Source organism: Colossoma macropomum, unplaced genomic scaffold (genome assembly GCF_904425465.1).
Source record: "Colossoma macropomum unplaced genomic scaffold, Colossoma_macropomum, whole genome shotgun sequence".
Classification (NCBI taxonomy): domain Eukaryota; kingdom Metazoa; phylum Chordata; class Actinopteri; order Characiformes; family Serrasalmidae; genus Colossoma; species Colossoma macropomum.
Window position 1 is genome coordinate 24189940 of NW_023494785.1, and position 25302 is coordinate 24215241.

General features: G+C 38.5%; 2 protein-coding genes across 3 annotated transcripts; both read left to right on the forward strand.

Moving 5' to 3' along the window:
* The first annotated feature begins 1254 nt into the window (after nucleotides 1-1254).
* LOC118813815 (solute carrier family 52, riboflavin transporter, member 3-B-like) lies at nucleotides 1255-4973 on the forward strand. The gene is made up of 4 exons (XM_036579367.1): nucleotides 1255-1327; nucleotides 2231-3316; nucleotides 3430-3553; nucleotides 3833-4973. Exons 2-4 carry the CDS (start codon nucleotides 2286-2288, stop codon nucleotides 4043-4045), a joined length of 1368 nt encoding a protein of 455 aa, XP_036435260.1. The 5' UTR covers nucleotides 1255-1327; nucleotides 2231-2285; the 3' UTR covers nucleotides 4046-4973.
* A 611-nt stretch (nucleotides 4974-5584) lies between these two features.
* Nucleotides 5585-24845, forward strand: ube3d (ubiquitin protein ligase E3D). Of its 2 annotated transcripts, XM_036588118.1 has the most exons (10): nucleotides 5585-5732; nucleotides 10561-10760; nucleotides 11421-11511; nucleotides 11625-11856; nucleotides 14675-14747; nucleotides 16367-16439; nucleotides 16604-16712; nucleotides 16918-17087; nucleotides 20011-20149; nucleotides 24626-24845. In XM_036588118.1, the coding sequence occupies exons 1-10, from the start codon at nucleotides 5656-5658 to the stop codon at nucleotides 24644-24646; spliced, it is 1185 nt and encodes a 394-aa protein (XP_036444011.1). In that variant the 5' UTR covers nucleotides 5585-5655; the 3' UTR covers nucleotides 24647-24845. The 2 variants fall into 2 exon arrangements, with proteins under 2 accessions (XP_036444011.1, XP_036444002.1); XM_036588109.1 differs by lacking the exons at nucleotides 20011-20149; nucleotides 24626-24845 and adding an exon at nucleotides 18233-18652.
* The last annotated feature ends 457 nt before the right edge of the window (nucleotides 24846-25302 follow it).

A 25302-nucleotide genomic window follows, 5' to 3' on the forward strand; every position in this document is an offset into this window, starting at 1 on the left:
GTCTATGAAGACTGCAAGGCTATGTCCTTAATTTTATCCACCTGTTAACAATGGGTGTGGCTAAACACCTGAATTCAGTAACTAGGAGGGGTGTCCCAATACTTTTTTTCCACATTGTGTATGTAGTTTCTTTATGGACCGCTAAATGCAGAGAATAACATTCAGCCACCCAACAGTATATTCCTAACTTTTTGTAACAATCGCTGTTTAGGTACTTTTTGGCCAACAAATTATGACCACAAGTCTTACAAAGCACCAAGCTAATGGCACCCCTTTTTCCTGGGGCTGGATCTCAAATGGCTCCCTGCTGCCTACATAGTGCACTACATAGAAATTTAAATACTGGATCCTGCACAGGGCATTATATAGCAAAACAATAGTCATTTGGTATTCAGTCACATCCATACTCGGCAAACAGTGCACTATTTGTCTACAAAAGCTAGAATTTCAAAACTTTACTACACATTATTAAACTATTACTATGACTACACGATTACTATTACTACACACTATTTAGGGAGTATGGAGCTGTTTGAGATTAAGCCTGAATTTGACAGAAACACAGACATTTTAAGTGTGTAAGCCACTGCCAGGTGACATTCTTTAGTCTTTTGTTTTGCAGTTTTACAGTGAATCACCTACTTTTCAAGACTGTGATACTGATGATGGATTGTTTATGCTGTTTGCTATCTTAGTTAGTTAGCTAGCTGACCAGCCTAGTTCTAGTTAAGAAAATAAGTTGTCATCCCCTCTGTTCAGACAAAAATGTGTTCTTACTTCATCAGCACACTCAGTGGTCCATGAGAGCAGCATTAGAGTCAAATATTATTCCATTAACAGCACAAGCACGAATTGGTGACTTCCAAAAATAAATTAAACACTTTAACCTAGAAGATCTGTGGTGGATTGGTCTGGTCTGAGATATTCGTCAGTGAAGGTGAACTTAAATGTATTAAAAATTTTACAGAAACTAAAAAGGTAAATGTAAATGAACGTTATTGTAATGTTGCAGTAAGAACGTTTTGTAGGAAGAAATGATGAAAACCATAAAAAATAAACATGTTCCAGATTAAAACCTAAATTAATAGATGATGCCTCTTTTTAATCTGGGAGAGTAAAAGTAACTGTAGATGCAGAAACGTCCAAAACGCCGGTTTTTTACGTTGTAATACAAATAAAACGCGTTTGGTTTAAGGTGAATTCTGATCCTCTTTGCTTGCCATAAGAAAGAGCGCTCTGAACTGTGTGGGAGGAGAAAAAGCACACAAGCCCGTTGTGGTAGACACGCACTGTTCAGAATGTATGGAGTCGGCAGCGGAAGCACGAGGTGGGCTGTGTGTGTGTGTGTGTGTGTGTGTGTGTGTGTGATGAGGGTGTGTTGTATTCCCTAAACCTGAAAGAGCTTCTAAGGACACTTAAAGATAGACTGCACTTAGTGAATGACCATTTACATTATCGGATAGCATGGAGGAAGTAAATAATGTGTGGAGAAAAGAAAGAGGAGAAAGTGTACATGCACACTCATTTGAAATGGCTCTCATTTCCTTAACCGTCAGTGCAGAAGGCTAATGACGAAATTATAGTATGGATTACTAGTATGGATGGTCAGTTTTAGAGAAATACGTTTGTGAGGCAAAGGTCACATAACCTTGGCTTGACCCGAACTTTTAATAAGATAATCTTAAAAATACAGTTTTTTAAGTTTAAATTGTGTAGTTATTCCGAACATACAAGCTTTATGTCCTGTTTACATAGCAGGTTATCTTAGAATTGAATGTGATGATGGATCTATTTAGGCTGAGAAGCAAACAGTAGTTTTCCAAAACACTAGTTTTTTACTAGTTTTAAAACCACCTTAAATGTTAATTCTGATCATTTAGTTACACAATACATAGTTATAAAATAATCATGACTATTTATTATTATTATTATTATTATTATTATTATTATTATTATTTACTTGTAGTAGCAGTAGTAGCTTGCTGTCCTTTCCCTTGGATGTTATGACTTCATGTAAATAAAGTGTTTTTGTGTCTAATTTTTATTTGAAAGTCATGTATCACTTCAATAATAAGGTCAAGTTTGTTCCCTTGTTCCGTGTTTATGGGTGACTCCTGAGACTGTTCCCAGACACATAATTACAGTCAGCCAAATCTTATGAAAGCTATAGATGTAATCGTTGCAGACACATAAAGTTGATCATTTGAAAACTGCTGTGTTCATGTTTCAGATTACCTTCTGCACCACATGCTGGATAATCAAAAGCTGAATTAATCTTCTTCATCATGGCGTTGTTGACACATGTGCTAGCCTGCCTCTTTGGCATTGGTTCATGGATTGCCATCAATGGGATGTGGGTGGAGCTCCCACTGGTTGTACATGAGATTCCTGAGCGCTGGTACCTGCCCTCCTACCTCACTGTCATCATCCAATTGGCCAACATCGGCCCACTCTTCATCACACTCATGCACTGCTTCAAGCCAAGAGCTCTGGATGAGCGGCCTGTTATTTACACTATCGTAGTAATGGGTGTTGTGGCCACCTTCCTCCTTGCCTTCCTCTGGAAGCACACACTAGTTGTGGGGGGTGCTGTACACAGTGTGGCCCTGCTGTCTCTCAGTTTCCTTCTATCAGTGGTGGACTGCACATCTTCTGTCACCTTCCTCCCCTTTATGATGAGGCTCCAGCCTCAGTACCTCACCAGTTATTTTGTTGGGGAGGGTCTGAGTGGCCTGATTCCAGCACTAGTGGCTCTTATTCAGGGAGTAGGGATGGTCCAATGCAAGAACGCTACAGCTAATGCAAATGTTAGCATGGAGAACTCCACCTGGGGGTCCACTGGTGAACTGGAGGCACATTATCAGCAAGCCAACTTCTCTGCTCAGGTCTTCTTCCTGTTCCTCAGTGTCATGATGATAGTGTGCCTGGGTGCTTTCCTGATGCTCAACCACCTCCCTGCTGTGGCCAAGGAACACAAACGTGAGCGCTACCTTGATGATGCCACGCACAGAGAGAAGGCTGACGTTAGCCTCTCTTTGCAGAACTCTGCTCCAGAGCAGAAACCCATGCTGGATGCCTCAGAGGGTCAGGTGAAAGCACCCCGCAGCAGTTTTGGCAAAGGCACCTACAGCAGGGCACAGCTGGTCTTCATCTTTGTGGTTCTGGCCTGGGTCAATGCACTAACCAATGCGGTCCTCCCTTCAGTACAGTCCTACTCCTGCCTCCCTTATGGAAATCAGGCCTATCACCTGGCAACTACCATGGCTGCAATGGCCAACCCTGTGGCTTGCTTCATTGCCATGTTTGTGCCAAACAGGTAAGATTTAATGACTAAATTTGATTAGATAAAAGGCTGCAAGACCTTGGTAGATTTTGGTTGCAAGATCATCTAATGAAGACATAGCTGACTTAGCTGTCTTTCCTTTCAAGGTCCTTGGTTCTGATGGTGGTTCTTACAGTGACTGGGACAGGATTTGGGGCCTACATCATGGCCATGGCAGCACTGAGTCCTTGCCCTCTATTGGTACATCATGATATGGGAGCTGCACTTGTGGTAAGACGTACCTGTTTACCGACCCAATTAATGATCATGATATTATCGGACGCTGGTGCACTACGACAATTATGTGGCTTCACTGACTAACTATATGCTAACTATAAACTATAACAAATGATTATGATATTTAGGTGTCTGTAAAGTGGCTGTTAGGCCTTCATGAAGTATTTAACAGATGTTTACACTTTGATGTAAGTTAATAGTTAATGACATTACTGTATATTTTATTAACTGACTCTCTCTCTCTCTCTCGCTCTCTCTCTGATGCTTAAATAGGTCATAACGTGGGTGGTGTTTGTCCTCACTCTGTCCTATGTGAAGGTGATCATTGGTGTGATCCTGAGAGATGAAGGACACAGCGCCCTCGTGTGGTGTGGTGCTGTAGTACAGCTTGGCTCCATGCTAGGTGCCCTGTTAATGTTTCCTCTCGTTAGTATTTACGGACTATTCAAATCAGGGGATCCTTGCAACACCAAGTGCCCTAAATGATGACAGACATAATTAAGGCATCTGTATTAAACGTGTTACAGTTCATTACTCTGTGTAGATTGCATACACCAAAGGGCAGGTTTACTTTTACACTGGTGTAACAAGTAAGCCAGTTTCTTTATTGTTCCAGAGACCATATTAAAATGTTACAAATATTACAGCCCTTATTTGCCCCAATCTTTGTCTATAAGCACTGTATTCAACTGACTAAAGTAGACCTTTAGTGCTCTTGTTACACTTGACAGAGAATCCCATAAATGGATGTAAATGTCTATCACTGTTACATTATGGTCTATCTGTCATAGTAAATTCAGCTGATACTTGATGAAGAGTGCCTTGGAATTATACTGTCTAAACTTTAAGTCTTTTTACATTATTTTGGGGTTTTATGTAGTTTACTTTTTGCTTTTTTAAGTTATTAGGCCTGAATAGTGGTAGTATTAACAAATTCTTTTTGTAGGTGCCATGTTAAAATAAATGTATGTTTTTTTAGAATAAAATACCTGAAATACAATTATATAGTGTGTTTATTAATTTTATGTTTCTAAAGCAAAGAGAAAGAGTACCATCATATTTGCGAGAAAAACAAACTATCCTCAAACTACTATTGACTTTTCTAAAATCTTGTAGTGATATAAAAAGAACATCATTGTTGACAGAGAAAGTTATAAAGAGTAAAGAGATATTAAATATTTAATTTTGTTTATCATTAGGATGTTTTGAGTTTTGATTATGAGTATATTTATACACAGTGCCTAAACAGAGGGTTCTAGCCTCCCTGGATTTGATCCTGGGAGAAGGTCTCCAATCACAGTGCAGAATAATTTGAATAACTCTTATAATGTCACACCACAGCTACTGTTTCTGACTGTGCCAAGTTCTCCACTTGTCGAGAGCCGCTCCAGTTCATTTCTTGTGGGCCCTTGTGAAGTCTTGTAGATCACCATGCCAATTTGCTAGGGCTGAATGATTTAAGGAAAATTTCTTTGTGATTTTTCTGAGTAATATTGTGACTGCGATTTAAATTGCAAATTTTATATATATATATATATATATATATATATAAATTGAGGTTCAGACCTGTTTTAACCAAGAAGACCAGAATATCCACTTTTTCTGGGTTGACACGACCTCTTAATGTAGCGCCAGAAAGCCAGTAAATCGTGGCTGTGATGCTACAACACATGGAGGTTTGGTTGCCTCTCAGTGGTCTAAATCTACAGGGAGTATACAACTCTGTGTTATTAGGTTAAATTTCCCCTCTTAAAACTTAAGACAACGTTTTTGATAATGTAGCCTATAATTAAAAAAAATCAGATCTTGCGATTTGAAAATTGCGCTCTCTCAAACTGCGATTTCGATATAAAAACGATTAATCCTTCAGTCCTACAATTTGCTGAGTTTTGTAGTCTTATAAGAGTTCAGCCTGAACACTTAACACGTTCACAACCTGCTATCCGTTCAGATCAGACGTTTAGTTTTAACGCACCAGGCCCATAGATGGCAGTAATGCTTCACTACATGAACCTGTGAGGCGGCAGCTACAGAAAGAAATGGAAAACACTTCCATGCCCGCCGTTTGAAACGTGCATTCTGAACTACGGAAAGAAATGGAGGTGATGGAGAAACAACACTTCATCTTTCTGGAGCTGAGACAACGGCTGCAAAGTGGCCTCCTCGTTATACGGCAAGTACTGAGCTCATTTACACTGATCATATTGGTTTGCTTCCTATCTGGCTGCCAGTGAGTGGAGGAGTCGTTTGTAGCCGCTGATGTTTATTCATTCCGAATCATTTGAAACGTTTAGGCTAAACAGATCAGTCAGTCACTCCGGTCTGTTCTGAAGTTTCAAACGTGGGGTTCGCACGCGAGCTGACGTCACGCTTACGGCATCAGGAGTGTTTATGTATTCTCTGCTAAATGACCGCTCGTTCAGTTCGTACCTGGACACACATTTATGTCTGTACATAGTAATGAATCCTTCATTAGTTTGTTATGTGGATTTAGAGGCGTTAGTCTATTTTTTTCACGCCATTCAAGTGCTGCTTAAACACGTCTTATAAAGTAAAACCTCCGTGGAGTTGAGACCGGAAAACAACAACAAACAAACAAACAAATAATAATAATAATAATAATAATAAAAAGTGAATCAGAACCATAACCTGGATGACGGTAACTCACACTTCCGAACACAGTACCCAGCCAAACAGCCCAGCTAAGCATGAGCAAAGCATCATGGGAACCAAAGTGTGCTTTGACGCCACAATAAACAAGAATATAGACTGATCAGGCGTAAAATTACGACCACCTCCCTGTTTCTACGCTCACTGTCCATTTTATCAGCTCCACTTACTATATAGGTGCACTTTGTAGTTCTACAACTGCAGACTGTAGTCCATCTGTTTCTCTGCATACTTTGTTGACCTCCTTTTACCCTGTTCTTCAGTGGTCAGGACCCCCATAGACCCTCACAGAGTAGGTACCATTTGGGTGGTGGATCATTCTCAGCACTGCAGTAACACTGATGTGGTGGTGGTGTGTTAGTGTATGTTGTGCTGGTACGAGTGGATCAGACACAGCAGTGCTGTTGGAGTTTTTAAACACCTTTGTGTCCACTCACTGTCCACTCTATTAGACACTCCTACCCTGTCAGTCCACCTTGTAGATGTAAAGTCAGAGACGATAGCTCATCTGCTGCTGCACAGTTTGTGTTGGTCATCCTGTAGTCCTTCATCGGTGGTCACAGGACGCTGCCCACAGGACGCTGTTGGCTGGATATTTTTGGTTGGTGGACTATTCTCAGTCCAGCAGTGACACTGAGGTGTTTAAAAACTCCAGCAGCACTGCTGTGTCTGATCCACTCAGACCAGCACAACACACACTAACACACCACCACCACATCAGTGTTACTTCAGTGCAGAGAATGATCCACCACCCAAATAGTACCTACTCTGTGAGGGTCTATGGGGGTCCTGACCACTGAAGAACTGGTTAAAAGGGGGCTAACAAAGGACGCCGAGAAACAGATGGACTACAGTCTGTAATTGTAGAACTACAAAGTGCACCTGTATAGTAACGTCACTCGCTTGGGATTCTCTACATAACCATCACGTCATAAGTTCCACTGCGCTGTTCGCGCTTTATCTGTGAAATCGCGGTCGCTCGTTTTCTCATCTCCGTGTATAATGACGGCTCTTGAATCTGCAGCGGCTGTTTTCTTGGATTGACGCTGTTGTGGGAGTTTATTGTATACGAAGAACAGGCTGCTTTAAGCAGTCGTGTCTGTCGGTATGTACTCGACTTGCTGCCCCAGATAATTACAGATAATTGTGACTGATTGTGAATCATTTCAATTCACTCATTGTCCTCATCCACCCTATAAAATCTATAGAAATGTATTCATAACAAACAAAGGATATATATGTTATCTTATATTTTTGTACAAAAGACACTCAGAAAAAAGGACTGCACACCATCACTTAAGCTGGCTAATATGCATTTTATTTTAGACATTCTCATCTGATTTAAGAGCTCTCTGAAATTTACCTGGCATTTATGGAGGACGAGATTTGCCAAAATGAAAAATAAATAAAATTAAATTTAAATGACTTAGTGAATTAATATATGAAGTAGAATTGCAAAGAATAATGATAATAAATCTAAAAGTAAATAAATATACATAACAATTAATATATTAATAAATAAAATCTAAAATATATAATATATATATATACTATATATACTATATATATATAATATATAGTATGTCTGCATTTATTGATGTCTATTTAGTAATTTCCCCTTCTTACTAATTTTTGTATTTGTTTTTTTTTTGTTATTTATGTTTCTTTATTAACATTTTTCTGTTTTTCTATTCATTTATTTATATAACTATAACATAACTAATATTTTCTATATTTATTTATTTCTCTATTTCTGGATGTCCTTGTCCTTATGCTAATAAAGGGGCTGTCAGTCAATGATGTCACAGCGTCTTAATATTCCTATTGGTTGATCGATATCAGATTCTGTGGATCGATTGTACATGTCTTGCTCTCTCAGCGGTAACTAAGGTCAAGACAGTACAATAATGTTTTCTTACAGCTGCAGACAGTCAGAGATCAGAGAGTCTCGGCTGATCTGGCTGAAAATGCAGGTCCGGATTGTTTAGTCTTCCGAGGGGAGACTGTGGGGACAGTTTGCTCTATTTTGCTGCCTCTGCTGATACAGAGGTCGACCAGTAGTGTTCAGAAGGAGGAGGTGGTTCAGCGTCTTTTTCTGCAAAAATCAGATCACTCGGACATTTGGACGCCCTTCTCACATACGGCCTGTGGAAGCCATCGAGAGTTATTCATCGGCAGGTTTGTCTGTCTGAGGCATTGCAGCTCTTTATGGAGTGAAAGAACAGTTTAATCAGCTCTTCTCCTCCTGGTCTTGTTTGCTAAGCCTGAACGTGAAAAACACGCCCCCTCCTTATCATATGAACGAAGAAACACAGAAATAAATAAATGAATTAATGAAGAAAAAAAATAAATGAATACACGAATCAATGAATAAAACGAACAATTGTTAAAAATATAGATACGAAAAATATATATAAATGGCATTAATAAAACAAAATAATACACAAACAAATATATAACTGCAGAAAAAGGAAATATGTGTATAATTACAATCACAATAAGCAATATATACGTTAGTTTTTTTTTTTTTATTGATTCATTTACTGAGTCATTTATTTTTTAATTTTATTTATTTTTCTATTTGGCACATCTGGTCCTCCTGGTGACTGTGATAACCATAGCAGGCAAAACTAAGAATTTTCGGTATTTATTAAAAAAAACTTTTTCAGACACTCTACATCACGTTCTTTTCATCATTCAGGGATAACGTCAGTCTGTAATGTTGGGTCCACTGAACACACGCAAAAAAACAAATCCAGTTTTTTCAAATCGGATCCAAACCACATTTGGAGGTGGTTTGAAATGCGATTCCAGTCGGATTTTTACAGATGCGTCTCAGTCTGGACTCTCCGGTCGCTCAAATCGGGTTTCAAAGTGTCTTTTGCAAACGACGACGACGTCAAATCCAGAGTGACGGAAGATTTGGGATTAAAGAAGAGCACCAAATATTCACGCTTATGCCAAATGATTTTGATGCTGCACGTTGATGACGCACCTCCATCTCTTAAACATACGCGTTTGAAATCCGCGTCACCAGCGTAGCTACGTAGTTACTGACGCCTATGTCGTTACCGCAGAAACCCATGCAGATAGATTGGTGATGTCTGGACACACAAATCCGATCTGATCACTTGCAAATAACAGTGCGGACAGTCGTCTCAGAGGATCTGATTTAAGAAATAAATCCGGTTTGCCTGTTGTCTGAACGCAGCCCAATACCCCCACTTCAGTTCTGGCTTGCTGATATGCTGATCTGGGCTTGTATTCATTACATTTCTCTGAGTATGAGTGCTGATCTGTAACCTGCTTCTGTCAGCAAGGTCATCCTAAATAAGAAAGGAATCTGATCCTAGATCAGCACATTCATTCAGCAGTTATTTCCCCTGTGCAGATCAAGGCATTAAGAAAGGAAAGGCAAAGCGTCAAAGTTCGGTTTTGCATATCTGCCTAAGTATGATAAGCATGACTGTAGGTCAATATATTGCAGTAACTGTGATATTCAAAAAATAAAGACCAGCAGTTTTTACTACTAAATGTCCATCTTGTGAAGCTCCCTATTTAAGTAGCATTACCTTCCACCACTAGGTGGAGGTGCTTATTAGGCTTGATACAGTTTTTTTGTGGATGCTTTTAATAGTGTTTATCTGATACTCATCAGCTGGCAGATGGTTTAAGGAAAAATGCACATTGGGACTAAAATTATAAAGACAACATATTTCAGTTATTTTACATCACAGAGCTTGTTGCTGGTACTGGTACTGAAGCGGTACTGAATCTACAGAGTCCATGCACTCATTAAGCCTTCTGTGTGAGCAGCAGAAGGCCTGTGAGAGGTGGGCTGAGGACAGGTAGAATTGGACATTGCTGATGGATGGCCTCTACTTTCTCTTTTCGCCTCAGGATGAAACCGTTCTAATAGTGGGTGTAGAGAACGATGGCCTTTCTACTTTTTTTTGCACGGTGTTCCAGATATTTTGTCACCAGAGCCCTTCAAATGGATTTCAGTGGGTTTCTGACAATTATGATGTGATTTTTTCTACTTGCTTAACTTGCTGTTGTGTTTCATGGAAAACAGAACTCTCCTCGCTCTTCTGAAATCAGAGTTTGATGTAATATGCAAATATTGTTTAAGTCACAAAGCTTACCTCTCACTCCCTTATCCATACAGTCCTTATATGGAAATTAAGTTCATTCATTAGTAGATCCCCAGGAAATAAAATACAAGTAAAATGAAGGATATGTGCCCTTTGAAATTCTCAGTAGTCCTTGTAGGTCAGCATGAATAGGGCAGTACTGTTTACCTTTGCTAACTATGGCTTTTTTTCTTTTAGGAGTGATGCTGTTGAAGACAGAGCTGAGATAAATGTGTCTAGTGGAGACTCAGCCCTTAAAATTCGAGCACCTGATGGGGAGTATCAAGTGAAGCTGACACCAGGGGTCAGTCTAGTGGAAGGGTCATGTCAGAAGAGTGCTGAAGTGAATGATGATGAGTTGCATATCAGATTGCGGTTGAAGGTGGACCAGTATTCAGGTACCCGCTGAAGATAATTCTGAATGTAAACTAATTGTGTACACTACACTTGGCTGTACATAAAGACAAACACAGAAGCCCTTATGGGCTGATGTCCGAAGGTCATTAAGCATGACACTGTGCAAGGGGTGGTTGAATCTCATTTGATTTGCTTGAGGAGTTTAAGTAATGAATGCGGACCTGCCCTCAGGCTCCACACATTATCACACTTCAGAGATTAACTGAGACTAATGATGAACACGGAATGCACCGGTCGCATGACCCTTGGCTTTGAGCCACTGCAGTACTCTGAGCCCTGCTGGGCAAGATGTGTGGCCACATGACCTCAAAACTAGATGTCTTGACAACTTTCTTCAACTTTGGTGTTATCAAAGGCTGGTTCTCATTGGCACAGATAGGTCATTTTGTTCATTTCTTATACATGGGTAACTGGGTTCTTACTGTATGTGTGTGTATATATGATGATGTTCTTCTGCATGCCCCTACTGGCATGAACCTAGTGTTTTCCGAAAGTCATATAAAATAATTTTGTTTTAAAGATGGGATATCTTATTAAAAAAGGTCAAATATCTATTTCATCATTTGGCAATTGTAGACCTTTCCAGTGTGTCCTCTTGTGAAGTAGGTTATGTTGGTTATTTTGTTGTTTACTGTTGCCAGAGGCTTCAGACAGTGTGATTGAGCGCTTGAGAGCACAGGAGAAGTATTGTTTTCTGTGCCAGTCCTGCGGGGCAATGCTGCTTAAAGACAGGTGAGGTGAAGAGATGAATGAAGTTAAGACAGAGGCATTCAGCCATGTAACACAGCTTTAAAGACCACAGCTTTATTAAACAAGTAAAGTATGACAGTTTCCTTCTTGAACAGAGTTTTCAGACGAGTTCTCCCCCTACCTAACGGGAACTGGAATGCTTTAGTGGATGATTGGTGCTGCCATCCCGATCCCTTTGCAAACAAGAAGCTTCTCCCTCAGGAAGAGGACTGCTTACTTGGAGACACTTATTTCCTGTTGACCCAGGATAGCAGTTGCGACCAAAGTCTTGCACAGGAAGTGGACCTATCCAATGTAAACCCTGGCTCTAATCAGCATTCGGGGAAGGTATGTTACATTGTTGAGATTGACATCTGTGAACATTTTTATGTAAGAAAGCACAAAAATAAAATTTGATGTGGCTGATATTGTTGCCAATAGCCAATAACTGAGAACTGATTTTACAATTTTGCATGTTACTGAGACAAATAGCCGTTCATTTGTTGCATTCTGGTATCCATATCTGCTATTACTTTTTTGCATTTTGAAATAAGTTAGCACTGACAGGCTGACAGGTTAAACCTCCAGAAATGCATCTAGTACTGTAAAGAAGTCAGGGATCATTTTTCATTTATTTAATTTCCAGGCAAAACAGCTGTTAAGTACAATAGTTATTAATAATACAATTGTTAATTTTTTAGCATCAAGGAAAAAATCAAAAAACGTATATTTAATGGACAATTACACAGAAGTCTAATGTCAGTTTTCTCAGTATTTAGCATGTCCATCCTTTACCTTTATTACAACTTCCATTCTTTTCAGGAGACTTGCTTTAAGTTTTTAAATAAATGTGCAGGAATGTTTTCCACACCTACAAAGTTCTTAGAACTTGGTTGGATTTTCTGCTTCTCACGACAAGGTAATCACAAACACATTCAGTGATGTTAAAGTCTGGATTCTGGGGTTGTCAGTCCATTGAGCCCATCAGCAGCTTCTTTGTTTGATTTGCAAATTTTCTTTTTTTATCTGTTTAATTTTTTCAGTAACATCTTCTTGACAGCTACATATCCTTTCAGACTCATAGTGTTGAGTTGTGTTCTCACAGTGGAAGCATGAACAGACACAGCTGTGGATCTAAAGCAAGAGTGGAGCTTGATTTTCTCCTCTTTTTCAAAGATGAAAACTTTAAGTACTGTTTATCTGTTGGTGACAGTTTTGGTAGTTTAACAGGTCTGGGCATGGTTGTTAGGAGTCCCATTTACAGTATCTTTTAATCATTTTATTTACTCGAGTTTTGAAAACTACTTTTTTTCACTTACTTTTCTTCAACTTTCCCTTCTTTATCCAAGTGCATTATTTTATATCTAATCAAAACGCTGACAGGCTTACCAGCTGTGTGTCAGATATTGCTCAGTGGATGTCATCAAGTTTACTACAACTAAATCAAGAAAAAACAGAAACACTGATCCTTGGTACTAAAATTCAGAAAAAGTTGTTTTGTGTTGTCTCTTTTACTTCATATAACAAAGCCTAAAGTGCAAAACCTGAGTGTAATATTAGCTCTGAGCTGTGTTTTATCCTGTATGTAATCACAGTCACTAAAGTCACAAGATTATTTAGATTTACCAGTGATAACTGATGCATCTATTTCACACAGTTGTTACAAGTACAGTTGATTACTGCAGTGCTCTTCTTACTGAGCTTCTTAAGAAATCCATATATCCTCTACAACTTACAAAATGCAGCAGCATGAACCCAAACAAGAACAAAACTTTGAAAGAGCAGGGCTGCCTGTATGTTTAAAGTTCTGCTACTTGTTTTTTAGGCTCTAAATGACCTTAAAGCACCTGCTAACTTCACAGAATGTCTTTCTGTTTATGTTCCAGCATGTGATCTTAGATCTGCAGATACTGGCCTTCTACAAATGCCTTCTGTAAATAGAGAAAATGTGGAGAGGCCTTTTTTAGTTACTATGCTTCTTAACTGTGCGAACTCATTTCCGTCTTTTATTAGACAGTCAAGCTCAGTGCACACTTTTAAGAAACATTTGAAAATGTATATATTTAATTTAGCATTTAATAGAAATTCTACCTCTCTTTTGCTATTTATCTTTTCAATTTAATCTGTCTGTTTTACATAATTTCAATTGAATACTCATTACTTCTTCTAATATGTTAAAGCATTTTTATTACTGTTAATTACTGTTCTATTACTGCCCAGATATACTAATAAAGATTATTGTTTTTTTTTTTTTTGTTTTTTGTTTTTTAATTAATATTATTATCATTGTTGACATTTTTGACAGGAAATTAAATAAATGAAGGGTGTTCTCTGCCTTTTGCACAGTGCTGTAAACTGAAACAAGCTTTAAATGGCTAATTAGATAATTGATATTAATAGTCTTTAGTGCTTTCCCATCATGTGCCCTGACTGAATATTTGTTGCTATTCTGTTGTCCTCTGCTGAAACTGTGAAAAACTTCAGTTTTGCTCTGCAGCACCAGTTGAGAGCTACAAAAGGGCCGAGTTATTGACTGTAATTCCAGCGTCTAATAGTAACAACAACAATAACGATAATAACAGCAGCAAATAATTATACTTTCCCATTTATCTGCAAACAATACATCTGCTGCCCATATATTGTGCTTTGAATAGCTGACAGCTCTACCTAAAACTAATTCATCTGCTCCAAATGTTGGTCAGCGCTCACAGTATAGAGCTAGGTGTGTGGCCTCTTGTCAAAGGGAATCTTTCAGAGGACTTTCAAGCACTTTTGCTTGCTGAGTTTTCATTCTTGTTTAGAGGAATGCTGTGCTCCATACTGCCTTTAGGCTGACAGAGGTGGGAACAAAGAGCTCTTTCTTCTTTATGAACGGTGCTCAAGGAGGCGGCATGGTAATCTACCTTTATAAAAGCCTCCACCAGCCTGAGAAGTGTAACTTGTTCGTCAGGACGATTGATTTTTCTTTCCCTCCCTTACTCTGTGGGCTGGCTGTGGCTTTCTCAGTAGCCGCAGCAGTGAGATGGAGGAGCCCGCCGCTGTTCAAACGCCTGATTCATCCCTCGCTTCAGTAAATGGTTCCTCTCTGCTTATTGATTTCTGTTTTATGTGGTTTAAACCTGACTGTGCCTTCAGATCGTCTGTCTATTTTGGTTTGTGTCTGCAGCCACCTGGCCACAGGAATGTGGGGGTCTTCTGTAAGAAGTGCTCTGCAGTGTTGGGAGAGGCAGTCACGACAGGTAAAATTTACAGAACACGAATACCAATAATAAGAGTGCTGTCGTTACATAGCCACTGTAGGCTTTGTTTAATGGCCCTAAGTCATATTTATGTATTTATTTATTTATTTTATTGTATGTATACATAATAAATAAAGCTGGAATGAAAACTGCTCACACACTGAGTCACATATTAGTACTGTTCTGTATGGTGGCCCTCTTAGTCATATCAAAACAGAACAGCAAACAAAAGCAATAAGGGAGAATATGAGCACAAAAAGAAAAGAGTGAATGCAAATATATTACCAGAAATGCATTTAAAAACACTGCATTTGTAAAAAAACATAAAAACTCACAGCACTGAAACATTATGAGACAAATTTACTAGCAAAAAAAAACAACATATATATATAATTATATATATATATATATATATATATATATATTATATATATAATGCCAGGAGCATTTCAAGTCTGAGCGAACCCTCGAATACAGCATTTTTAAAAGGCTTGTTTTCTGGTAATATATTTGTGTTCTTTCTTTTGCATTTGCATTCTCATTTTTGTGTTTGCGTTCACCGTTAATGCTGTTGTGTTCTCAGCTTTTGTTTGCTTCGTAAATGTTGTTGTGATATGACTCAGCGGGCTACCATAGTTCTGTCTGTATTAGGCATTTTTAACTCTCCGTGCACACTCATCCATCAGTCATCTTTTACATTCACAGGACATGGGTCTAGTTCTGTATGCATAACAATTGTAAAGTGTAATAGAACTAGAGAACTGGAATTCACTGAATTATTTTCATAAAAAGTTTGTTTTTTAGAATTTCCGTTCAAAAGCGGCATCTACTCTTAAGGAAATGCAGTCAGATCAGTTACTTTGCACACAGTTCAGACTAATAAGTTAGTAAGTTTTAAAATACATATTCCAGGGTGCAATAGCTGTTTATTAGTTCAGTTAGAATTGGATGTTTAGCTTATTAATTATATCATGTTTAATTAATGCACAAAGTCTACATTATGTGTTTTTCAGGAATTTGTCTTTATTTTATGCTCTGCACTCACAAGCAAACTACATTCCCTGTATGATGTGTAGCGTAACACTTCTGATGCCAGTGTTGTTCTATGTTTTTTTTCTTTCAGTAGCTTTGTTTGATGGCTGTTTACTCATGATCTCTGTTTTTCCACATCATCAAGATCAAGGGCACAATAACTGTAAACAGATGTTATTTGAATGGTGTTAGAACAAGTGTGAACTGAAGTGTGAAGTGAGAATTGTGTGGTTGCTCATCCAATGATTAATCCAAAAACAAGTTTTATGACTGAGTTTTACAGGAGATTTACTATGATAAACAGTAAATAGATGTCTGCCTGACTCCAAATATGGATCCCTGTTTAAAATGAACCAAAATGACTATAAAAAAAAACTATGTATTAAGCATGGAGTCATTCACTATTTTTAGACCACATTTTGATCAAGCCCATGCATGATTCTCATTTCATAACACTGCCTTTGCTTTCGCAAGACCTTCTCCCCTATGTTGCTTTCATACAGTGGAATGCCTAGATTCATGGTTTAAGTTTGAATCCTGTTGGCATCCTGTTTGCCATCAAATATTCCTTTATACATCTGTTTCAGAGGTGGTAAAATTCTATATTACTCAAGTGGTGGTAACACAGAGTGATGGACAGAGCATGATTGCACAACCCAGGTATGTACTGTGAAATTTATTCATAGCAAAATGTGCCTATTGTCTGACATGCTAGCTTACTGTACAGACCTTTTGTCTTTTAAGGGCTTAAATTGTTCATTAATTTGATTATTTAACCTGATAACTTTTAGTAGGTAATTAATTCTTGCCATTTTCTGAACCAGACAGGAGTTTTTAGAGAGAGCCCTTGCTTCAAGACTCTTCGAGCTGTCATCCGCTCAAAGCATATTCCGCTTTTCCATCCAGACCCCAGGTGGCAAAGCTATGATCATGGTAAGGCCATTCTAAATTTCATCTCAGAGTTACTGTATGCTTTTTTTTTTTCTTCTCTTTCTTTCTTTCTTTCTTTCTTTCTTTCTTTCATTTTTTCTTTCTTTCTTCTTCTGCCCCTTGCTCACCTACATTCAGTGACAAATTACTATTACAATATTCCTTCAGGTAAATGTCAGCTAGCTTAATTTTTTTTTTTAATCACCAGATCTGGCTTCTGAACACGGATACTCTGATTGCTTCATTCTCTGAGAAAGCCAGGAGCAGTGACAGTCTCATCTCCAGCAGTGACCGCCATCTTGATGAGCATCAATCATGCCAGGCAGTTTGTGCAAGCAAAGTCCTTTACCTCCCCTGCACTCACAGCAAGTACCAGGAGTAAGCTATAAATTCACATCTTCCACTCTAGTGCTCACCCAGCTCTTTAATTACAATCTCTTAACACCTCATCTAATCTATGTTTCCCCAAACCACCTGCCTCCCCTTCTTTAATGACTTTCACTTTTTATTAGATTCCATGAATGTGTAGTTAATGTTTGGTTTGCGCTCTTAATAGTGATGGATGTTCACTTGTCCACATTTCTAATAGTATGTGTTCATTTATTGCTGTTTAGGTTCGTCATGGTAGCTTGATTTAAACTTGATTATTCAATAAATTTAAAATAATACATTAAATGGACCTTTTTGATAAATCAGCACTGATGAATTGCTAGTTTCTGATAATGCTAATTGCCTGATTAATTAATGCTAATTAATGATAATAGAAAACCTAATGTTTCTCATTTTTTTAATTTTTAATTTAAAGTTATATCTAGTATGCCAACACGTGTCTAAACATGCCGTTCACTCTTCAGCCCAAACAGTCCATATATGAAAATTATAAGATGCAAAAGCAGCTCAGTTAAAATGGATTGTTTTGGTGAAGGTTTTATTTATAGAATTTATCTATAAGCCTTTTCAGCCACCAGCGGTTTAGCCCCACCCATTCACTTTGAAGTTAGGAGTGTTTCAATCTAGACTCCTTTTTAAATGAGGCACAGTACAAGTCAGCCAATTAAATCATTTGCATCTATCAGTCTTAAAGGTGTAGTAACAAAATGTTTTATAAGATTTTCTAAAAAAAAAAATGTAAAACACTCATGTAAAACTAAATTATGGCTGTTATTAGTACGTAAAGCTACAAAAGTGCTGTAAGTAGTCATCTGGGAATGGGCCATTTAAAGAAGTTTTTTTTTTTCTTAAGACTTCCTAGTTTATCTTTTTACAGTAAAGCATTTTGGAAACTTCAAAAAGCTATGAATGATTTGTTACTGTTCACTTTTATTTTTCGATGTTGTTTTTTAAAACTCAGATTGCTTGATTAATCATCAAAATAATGAGTCGATAACTCTATTACTAATATAATCAGTAGTAATAGTTCTATAGTTCTATTTTAAGTTAACCACATCATTGGCGCATAGAGATGCACTGTTTCTAGCCTCTGTCTGGGCTGAAATATTATAATAATTTGCTTTATCATGCAGCGCGTATCGTACATGGACCCAGGTTTTTCAAGATCACACGCAGACTCCTACGCTTCTACTTACACCTACAGCTCCTACCCAGAAATACTCGCTCATCCTCTCAGGAGCGGCACCACAAGTGATTCCTGTGACCCAACGATGCTTAAGTGATCCAAAGAGGACTGGTGGGTGTGCACGCGGCACCCCTTTGTCTATCTGACACAAGCAGGTCATTACGACTCCAGCTTGTGTCAATTCTGAGAGATTTTGTTCTTGTGCTTTGCAGAGAGAACTGTTCTGACAGCTGCTCTCCCTCACAGACAGAATCAGTCTAATTTGCAAGGTCTGCTTTTCTGAGCTGGCCACATTATGAGTCTGGTCGAAGAGGGTCCGTGCTCTGTTTACTGCTTAATTGTGCCATACACACTGCAGCTGACTGGAAATTAATAGGACCTGCCAGTGTATCACATTACTGCTCACAGTGTTAAGCTGCTCTTATGCCTTAAAAGGGATTTTCACTGATTTTTTCAAAATTTCTGCATAATTTAATCATTTAGATGTAAAACAAAGTCAGTGGTTTGATATGAAAGGCTCCATTTTAGAGAATTGTTCACAGCACTGGTAATAGGAGATTTGGCAGATATGTGTAGGTTCACCATTTTACATTAAACTACTCTGAATGAATTTGTTTATAATCAACAACTGTATTGTGCAGAAATAAAAGTAAATTGATGGATAAAAGTAAATCTTTTTTCTGTTTTTCTGAGCTTTTTCTTGAATGCATTACAGCTATAAAGTAATTGTAAACAGTATTTGGTACAGAGTGTAGAGTGTCAGTTAGTTGTTGTTCTGCTATAAGCTCTGCAGCGGTCTCTGCGTCTGAAAGCAAACTTATTCTGGGCTAGAAGAAAGTAGATTTGAATTGGCTATGGAGGACTATCGTATCAATTTATCCAAGTAGCGGTGTAGCTAAACATATTAACAGTATGTGAACTGTTTCTAATGTTTCTAACTGTATCTGTTACTAATCATTGTATTGATAGTTTGTGATGTCAGTTTTTAAATGACGTTACTGTTGCATTGTGTCTGCGTCAGAATATGATGATACATATTGTATATCGTAAAAATGTATTTAAATTTTGTGATGTACTATTTTTTCCATGTTGCCGACCCCTAGCCCTTATCACTTTTCTGCTGTCAGATAATCTTAAGTGCAGCTCTATAACAAGCCTGAGAAAGCTTCAAGCAAATATCTGTCGATACCAATATGATTCCAATATTATCATGCATCTCTAAGCATGAGATGTGATGCTGTATTGTTGTCTGTTTGAAATAGTTGTCAGTGCAGAAATGATTAGAGGAGGAAACCAGTATCCATAACCAGAGCTCATAGTCCAAACTGCTCACCTTATTACCCCTGAGTTGTGTGTCCGTGTTGTCAGAATGACAAACGTGATTGTGTTTTCTGCTGGCTTTGTAGTTTTCCCTGAGCCTCACCAATGAGTTCACTTTAAGAGCAGAGTTTTGTGCTTCCTGCAGAACTGCAACACAGATGGCTAAATGTCACTGAAATGTCCTGAATAGATCATCGCTATAACGTGTGGCAGAACATCAATCTCTCTGCTTCTCTCCCTGTGTCACGTTCTCATTCTCTGTTCAGCGTTCCCTGCTGACAAATTGCTGTGACATGATTAAAACTGTAATGTTTCAAACTGTCAGATTAATGGAATTTATGTGTCTCTCGTCCACTGTGTCTCACTCGCTCTAGTTGCTTACTCTCTCTCGCTCTCTTTCTGCAGGGCTGTTGATGCCTGGGAGAAGGATATAAGTGTTCACCCGCTGGCACTTCCTCAGAGCACGTGTGAAGAGGTACTGCAGCTCCTGACCGCCTGCACCAGCAGACTGCCCCCATCACTGCGCTCTCTGAACTCCTATCAGGTCAGAGCTCCCTCAGCACTTATTTCTCTCAGACCTTTCCTGCCTCACTTAAACCAGCAACTCTGTAACTCTGAACTGCCCTCATTTACTGTTATATACAAGGGCATATTAAAGGATTCTGCAGTGTACTCTGCCATGGGACCACTCCCACACCCCTATCATGGCACCAGAGGATATACATTTAACATTGCCTTTAACATCCATGGTGTTTCATGGTGTTTTACAATATGATTTGAGTACAAACATTATAGAGATGATAAAAATCAGAAAGCTTTGATTTTTGAAAGCTTTTTGAAAAAGCTTTGAACTTTTGAAAACTTGCATCACATTTTCTGTCAGAGAACATGGACAAAACAGATGTCTTTCTAATTGCTTGTGGATGCTTTCAATGTGGTACATCATTGTAGTTATGCTATCATCCCCTCGAAAAGTAGTAATGAACACCACTTTTTTTTTACTAGGCCTGTCTTGTCGAAACAGTTGTCTGTTGTGTCCTCATGCATACAATTCAAAAAAGCTCCTCAGCTTCAGTGATAAACTAGATTCAAACAGGAACTGTTCACGAAAAATGAAATTAAATTATCATGTTTTAAACCTGTAGTTTTGTCACACAGTTGTTTGTTTGTAAGTTAATGGTTAAACACTTAATAATTGCAATAATGCTAAGTCCTGCTAATATTCCTTTTGGATTTTTAAGGTGTTAGAGGCAAGCTAGCAGTATTGTATAAAGAAAGGTAAAACAAACAAGAACTGACATTGTAGAACAGTATAAAAGCCTTAAAAGTGATTTCAGACACAGTGTAAAACTCTCAATAAAACTGCAGATAATCTAACGAATCTATGAAGGCATATTTTTTCAGTTATTCCATTTGCAGTTATTCTTTTGGGGCTCCCTGGTGGCTGGGGACCTTGGGCTGCAGCCCCTAAAGCCCATTGTGTTAAAAAGTCTCAATTCTATTCAGAACGATGTAATGCCTTCCTTATACATGTACATTTGTATTGCAGTCTAAATATCTTTAGGGCACTTAACGAAAGTAGAGTGTGCAGCATACTGACCTTTCATTACAGCTGACAATAATTGCCAATCCTCGGTTCGGAAGCCTTGCGTAACTGCCAACCTAGTTACCTACAGTAAGCGCACCTGTCTGTGCTTTTGATTAGTAAAAGAAAACAGAAAATTTCAATTGCCTGACACTTAAAAACTCTCAGTAGGTGAGATCTAACATGTCTTTTAACGAGCGAGATGCACAGCCTATTAGCCAAGAATCAGCAACAAAGCCTCTGGTTCATGTGTTTACCAGCATATCTGATGCCTCTCCTTCCAGGCAGGTTCCTAATTAATGGCAGAAAGTTTTGTCTCTGGTTATTCCATATCTCTTTTCACTAGTGGGCATGAGAAGGCCTCAAGGCTTGAGCACAGGGAAGAGACATAATGCTGATGGTGAGGAGCTGTTTTTGTCCACAAGTGTTATGAAAAAGCCCATTTCCATTTATTTTCCTCTAGTGCAGAAAGGCGCGTCGTCTTTGGCAGATGAAGCAGTAATTGTAGTGCTGCCTGCTGTGACACTGTAAGTGCTGGTGGCCATTAGAATTCCAAATTGGGGCTGAAACAACCGGTGAAATGTTCATTTGCATGGATGGGGTTTTGTTTTGCTGTGAACAGGCTGCATATGAGGCTGAATATGACTGTTGCGTTGAAGGTGGGGACCCTCAGTCATATTTATTAGACACAGTCCACCTAGAAAGAAAAGAAAGTTCCAGAAAGCCAGACTAAAAGAGATAGAGATGCTGTAGAAGAAAAAAAAGGAGAGAGTGTCGATGAGGACAGCAAGCAGTTGGTGAGTTTACACACTTTAACAGTTGTGTCTGGGCTGGGTGGTGGGGATGACGTTGGGCAGAGGGCCAGGGTAATCAGATGATGGAGGTCAGATTCAGTTACAGGAGATGGAGCTGAGTGCTCTGTCTGGAGGCTTAACTGCTGCGGGCCACTGTGAATGTGACTCATGTGCCGCAAGCATTTAACAGCGGCAGAGATGATGTACTGAAGCCGCCTGTCTGCTCAGACTGGCCAAGAGAGGGGTGTTTGTGAGAGAGAGTGAGTTTCTCTGCGTTTGAGAGGAAGCTCAAGTTTGTCTTCGAGAACACTTTATGCTCTGTATTCGCAACGCTCTGTTCTCTACCATGCCTGAGAGGTCCTTGACTAATGGCCTGAAACGTATTTACAGTAGAAAATAGCATTACTGACATCACTAAAGGCACTTATCATTTATTAACGTGTGAATTGCGCTGAATACTGAGCAGAAAACCTGCCATCGAAATGAAAAAGAACCAATGTAATACTTCAAGGTAACTGCTCTAGAGGAAATGGTTAACTTGGCTGCGGCACAAAGACTAACTGGTGAGTTCAGTGTGAGGTTATCCCATTACCATTTGTAGCGTAGACTAATTTAGACACTCGTCAGAGCTTCTTCTCTGCAATGTCACTGCTTGTGCTGAAACCAAATGTTCTTTAATGCCTTCTACTCATCTCAGCAAGTGACTTTCTCCCCTGTAGTGCATCAGCCATTCAGCTTCTTTCATTAAGAGGAAAAGTATCCATCAGTCACCTTGCCAAGTTTGGAGTGAGCAGATAAGGAAATACCAGGACAGAACCATCAAAAGACCATGTCTGTTGGCAGCCCTTACTGTTCCCAAGGCTTCTGTCTCTTCTCTGCCAGGACACGATAATCCACACATAGCAAGGCCCTGCTTGAGTCTAAACCTAATTGTTGACTATGAGGTAATGGTATTTGAAAAAATAAGCAATTAATTTATTAATTTTAATTCACAGTTGCATTACTATAAGTGCCTCATGTCAACACACTCCACAGCTGCCTTAAAGATTTTACTGTAGTTCTCCAGGTCTTTGAAACGAACCTTTGGCCTGATGCATCTCTTTTTTGGAACGATTATTGTGGCAGTATTATGATGTGCATGGATTATTGTCCTTGTAAAAAGTAATGGGCCTTGAGTAACTCACTCCAGAGACCGATCCTTGAGCTCAAGTTACCTCTCATCCATCAGAGGAAGCAGGCCCTGCATGAGTTTACCTTGGTTAATGTTGTTCCCTTCTGCTTGGCAAACACTCATCTTGCGGCAGATGGGGAGTTCCAGGACCCTTTCTGGTTTTATTTATATATTTTTGGTTGTGTGAATTTCAATACTGACAGAAGGTCTCAGCTCTCGTGCATTTGTCAGTGTAATTGTTTGCAATATTCTAATTTGAGCATCTTATTTTTTAAGGAAAATGTCATTTTCCAGGAATGCTGAAATAATCCACAGTTATCATTTTCACACTCACTGTGGCTTCCAGATAACTTTGTTTAAGACGTCTGTGATCATATTATGCAAATATAATCATTTATCAAGGCCCAAATGTTCTGCACCAAACTGTTGTAATAATGTGGTGGTACTTGATTTGCAACCGTGATTGTTTATAAAATGGTAATAAAATGTATTCTGATTGAACACATCGTTGTGATTAACATATATGCCTATAATAACAAACATTATTGACAAAAGATGCTTAAAGCCATTGTGTAATATTTCAAAGCTTTGCACTTTATATTGGTTTGTCCACGTAAAGAAAACAAGTGACCTCCCCATCAAAGGGGAATTCCACTGATTTTGCAAAATAACGTAGTTCTATCATTGAGATGCAAAGTCATTCAGAGTAGTTTGATGTGAAATGGTGCATTGTAGAGAAACTTTCCAGCTTGGATTTTCTTTGCAGGGGTGGTGACAGAAACGAGGGCTGGCAAGGTTTACAATGCAAACATAAAATTATTTTATTTACTATCCAAAATGACCAGTGAAGTTACATGTGTCTTCTTAGTTTAATATGTAATGTTGATTATGGTAAAATAGTGGTAAATCTGAAAGATTACATTTTCTTTCTATTATTTTGCCTTACAACGCCTGTGCGTACCTGTCTGCCATGAATCTATTAAAAAAAAAAAAGTTTTAGGCCAAAACCTTAGTACAAAGCTAGCGTAAAACAATGTCTCAGGCAGTGCATTTGTAACTATTTTTGTGTAATAACTTTGTGACGTAGCTTTAGAGGCATTAAATGCTTTGGACCTCTGATTCTTATCATCACCTCTGTGAAAATCCTTTTTACTTGGTAAGTTTCGCTAGAACAATGCACTTCACATCAAACCACTCTGAATTTTGTTTACGTCTTCACAGCTGAATCTTCAAAAATTCTGAAAAATTTGTGGAATTTCCCCAGAGCAGCAGTTTTCATTGGCTAAGAAACTACGTTCCATATGTTTAGATACATGGAAGCAGTGTGGAAGCAAATAGGGGAGGAGAAAATGAGTTATGCAACCTATGATCCTTAGAGCACATACAGCACACACAAACACACACACAATCACACAACAGTGAAAAATCTTTAATGCTTAGTAGTGATGTATTTTGTTTTGTTTTGTCTAGGTGGCCTATTTGAGAAGATGAAATTGCAAGTAGACGTGGTTCAGAATGATCAGGATCCATTCAACAAAGACAAGACCATTCTGAAATATATAGTTATTGTTTTTCCTAAAGTTAGTATCAAAAAGAAGACTTTTATATCCATCGTGTTTGTATTGTATCTTGTTACTCCTCTGTTTAAAGTCACCCAGGGCAGTAAAGTTGGTATGTTGCCAGAATATGTCATGTCTTGGTGTCTGTGATGTTGTCCAAGTGCTTTCTGTCTCACTCTAATTCAACAGTCACACAACACTTCCTTGCAAACTCTACCAGGTGCATGTCAGTACATGCATTACCTCTTATTTCACATTCCTGCAGGAGAATTAGCGCAGATGTTATGACCATTGCCAGGCAGTGTACCAGGCACAATTCTAACAGTTTGCAAGGTATAATTGCATTGTTGACTTATATCTTGTTGAAATACTTGTAGAGATCCCATATCATGGAAAACTGATTTTTTTTATTACTTTTTTTCTAAATAAAAGGGATTGATGTAGTATGTAAACATAGTTTCAAAATATAAAGGAGCACTCCAGCCAAAATGAAGAATTTAAACATTGCTCCAACTGTTGTAAACATTGAAAACTATAATTGCTTTAAGGTGGATTTTTGGGGTGGGTTGAAATTTCTTCTTCTTTTCT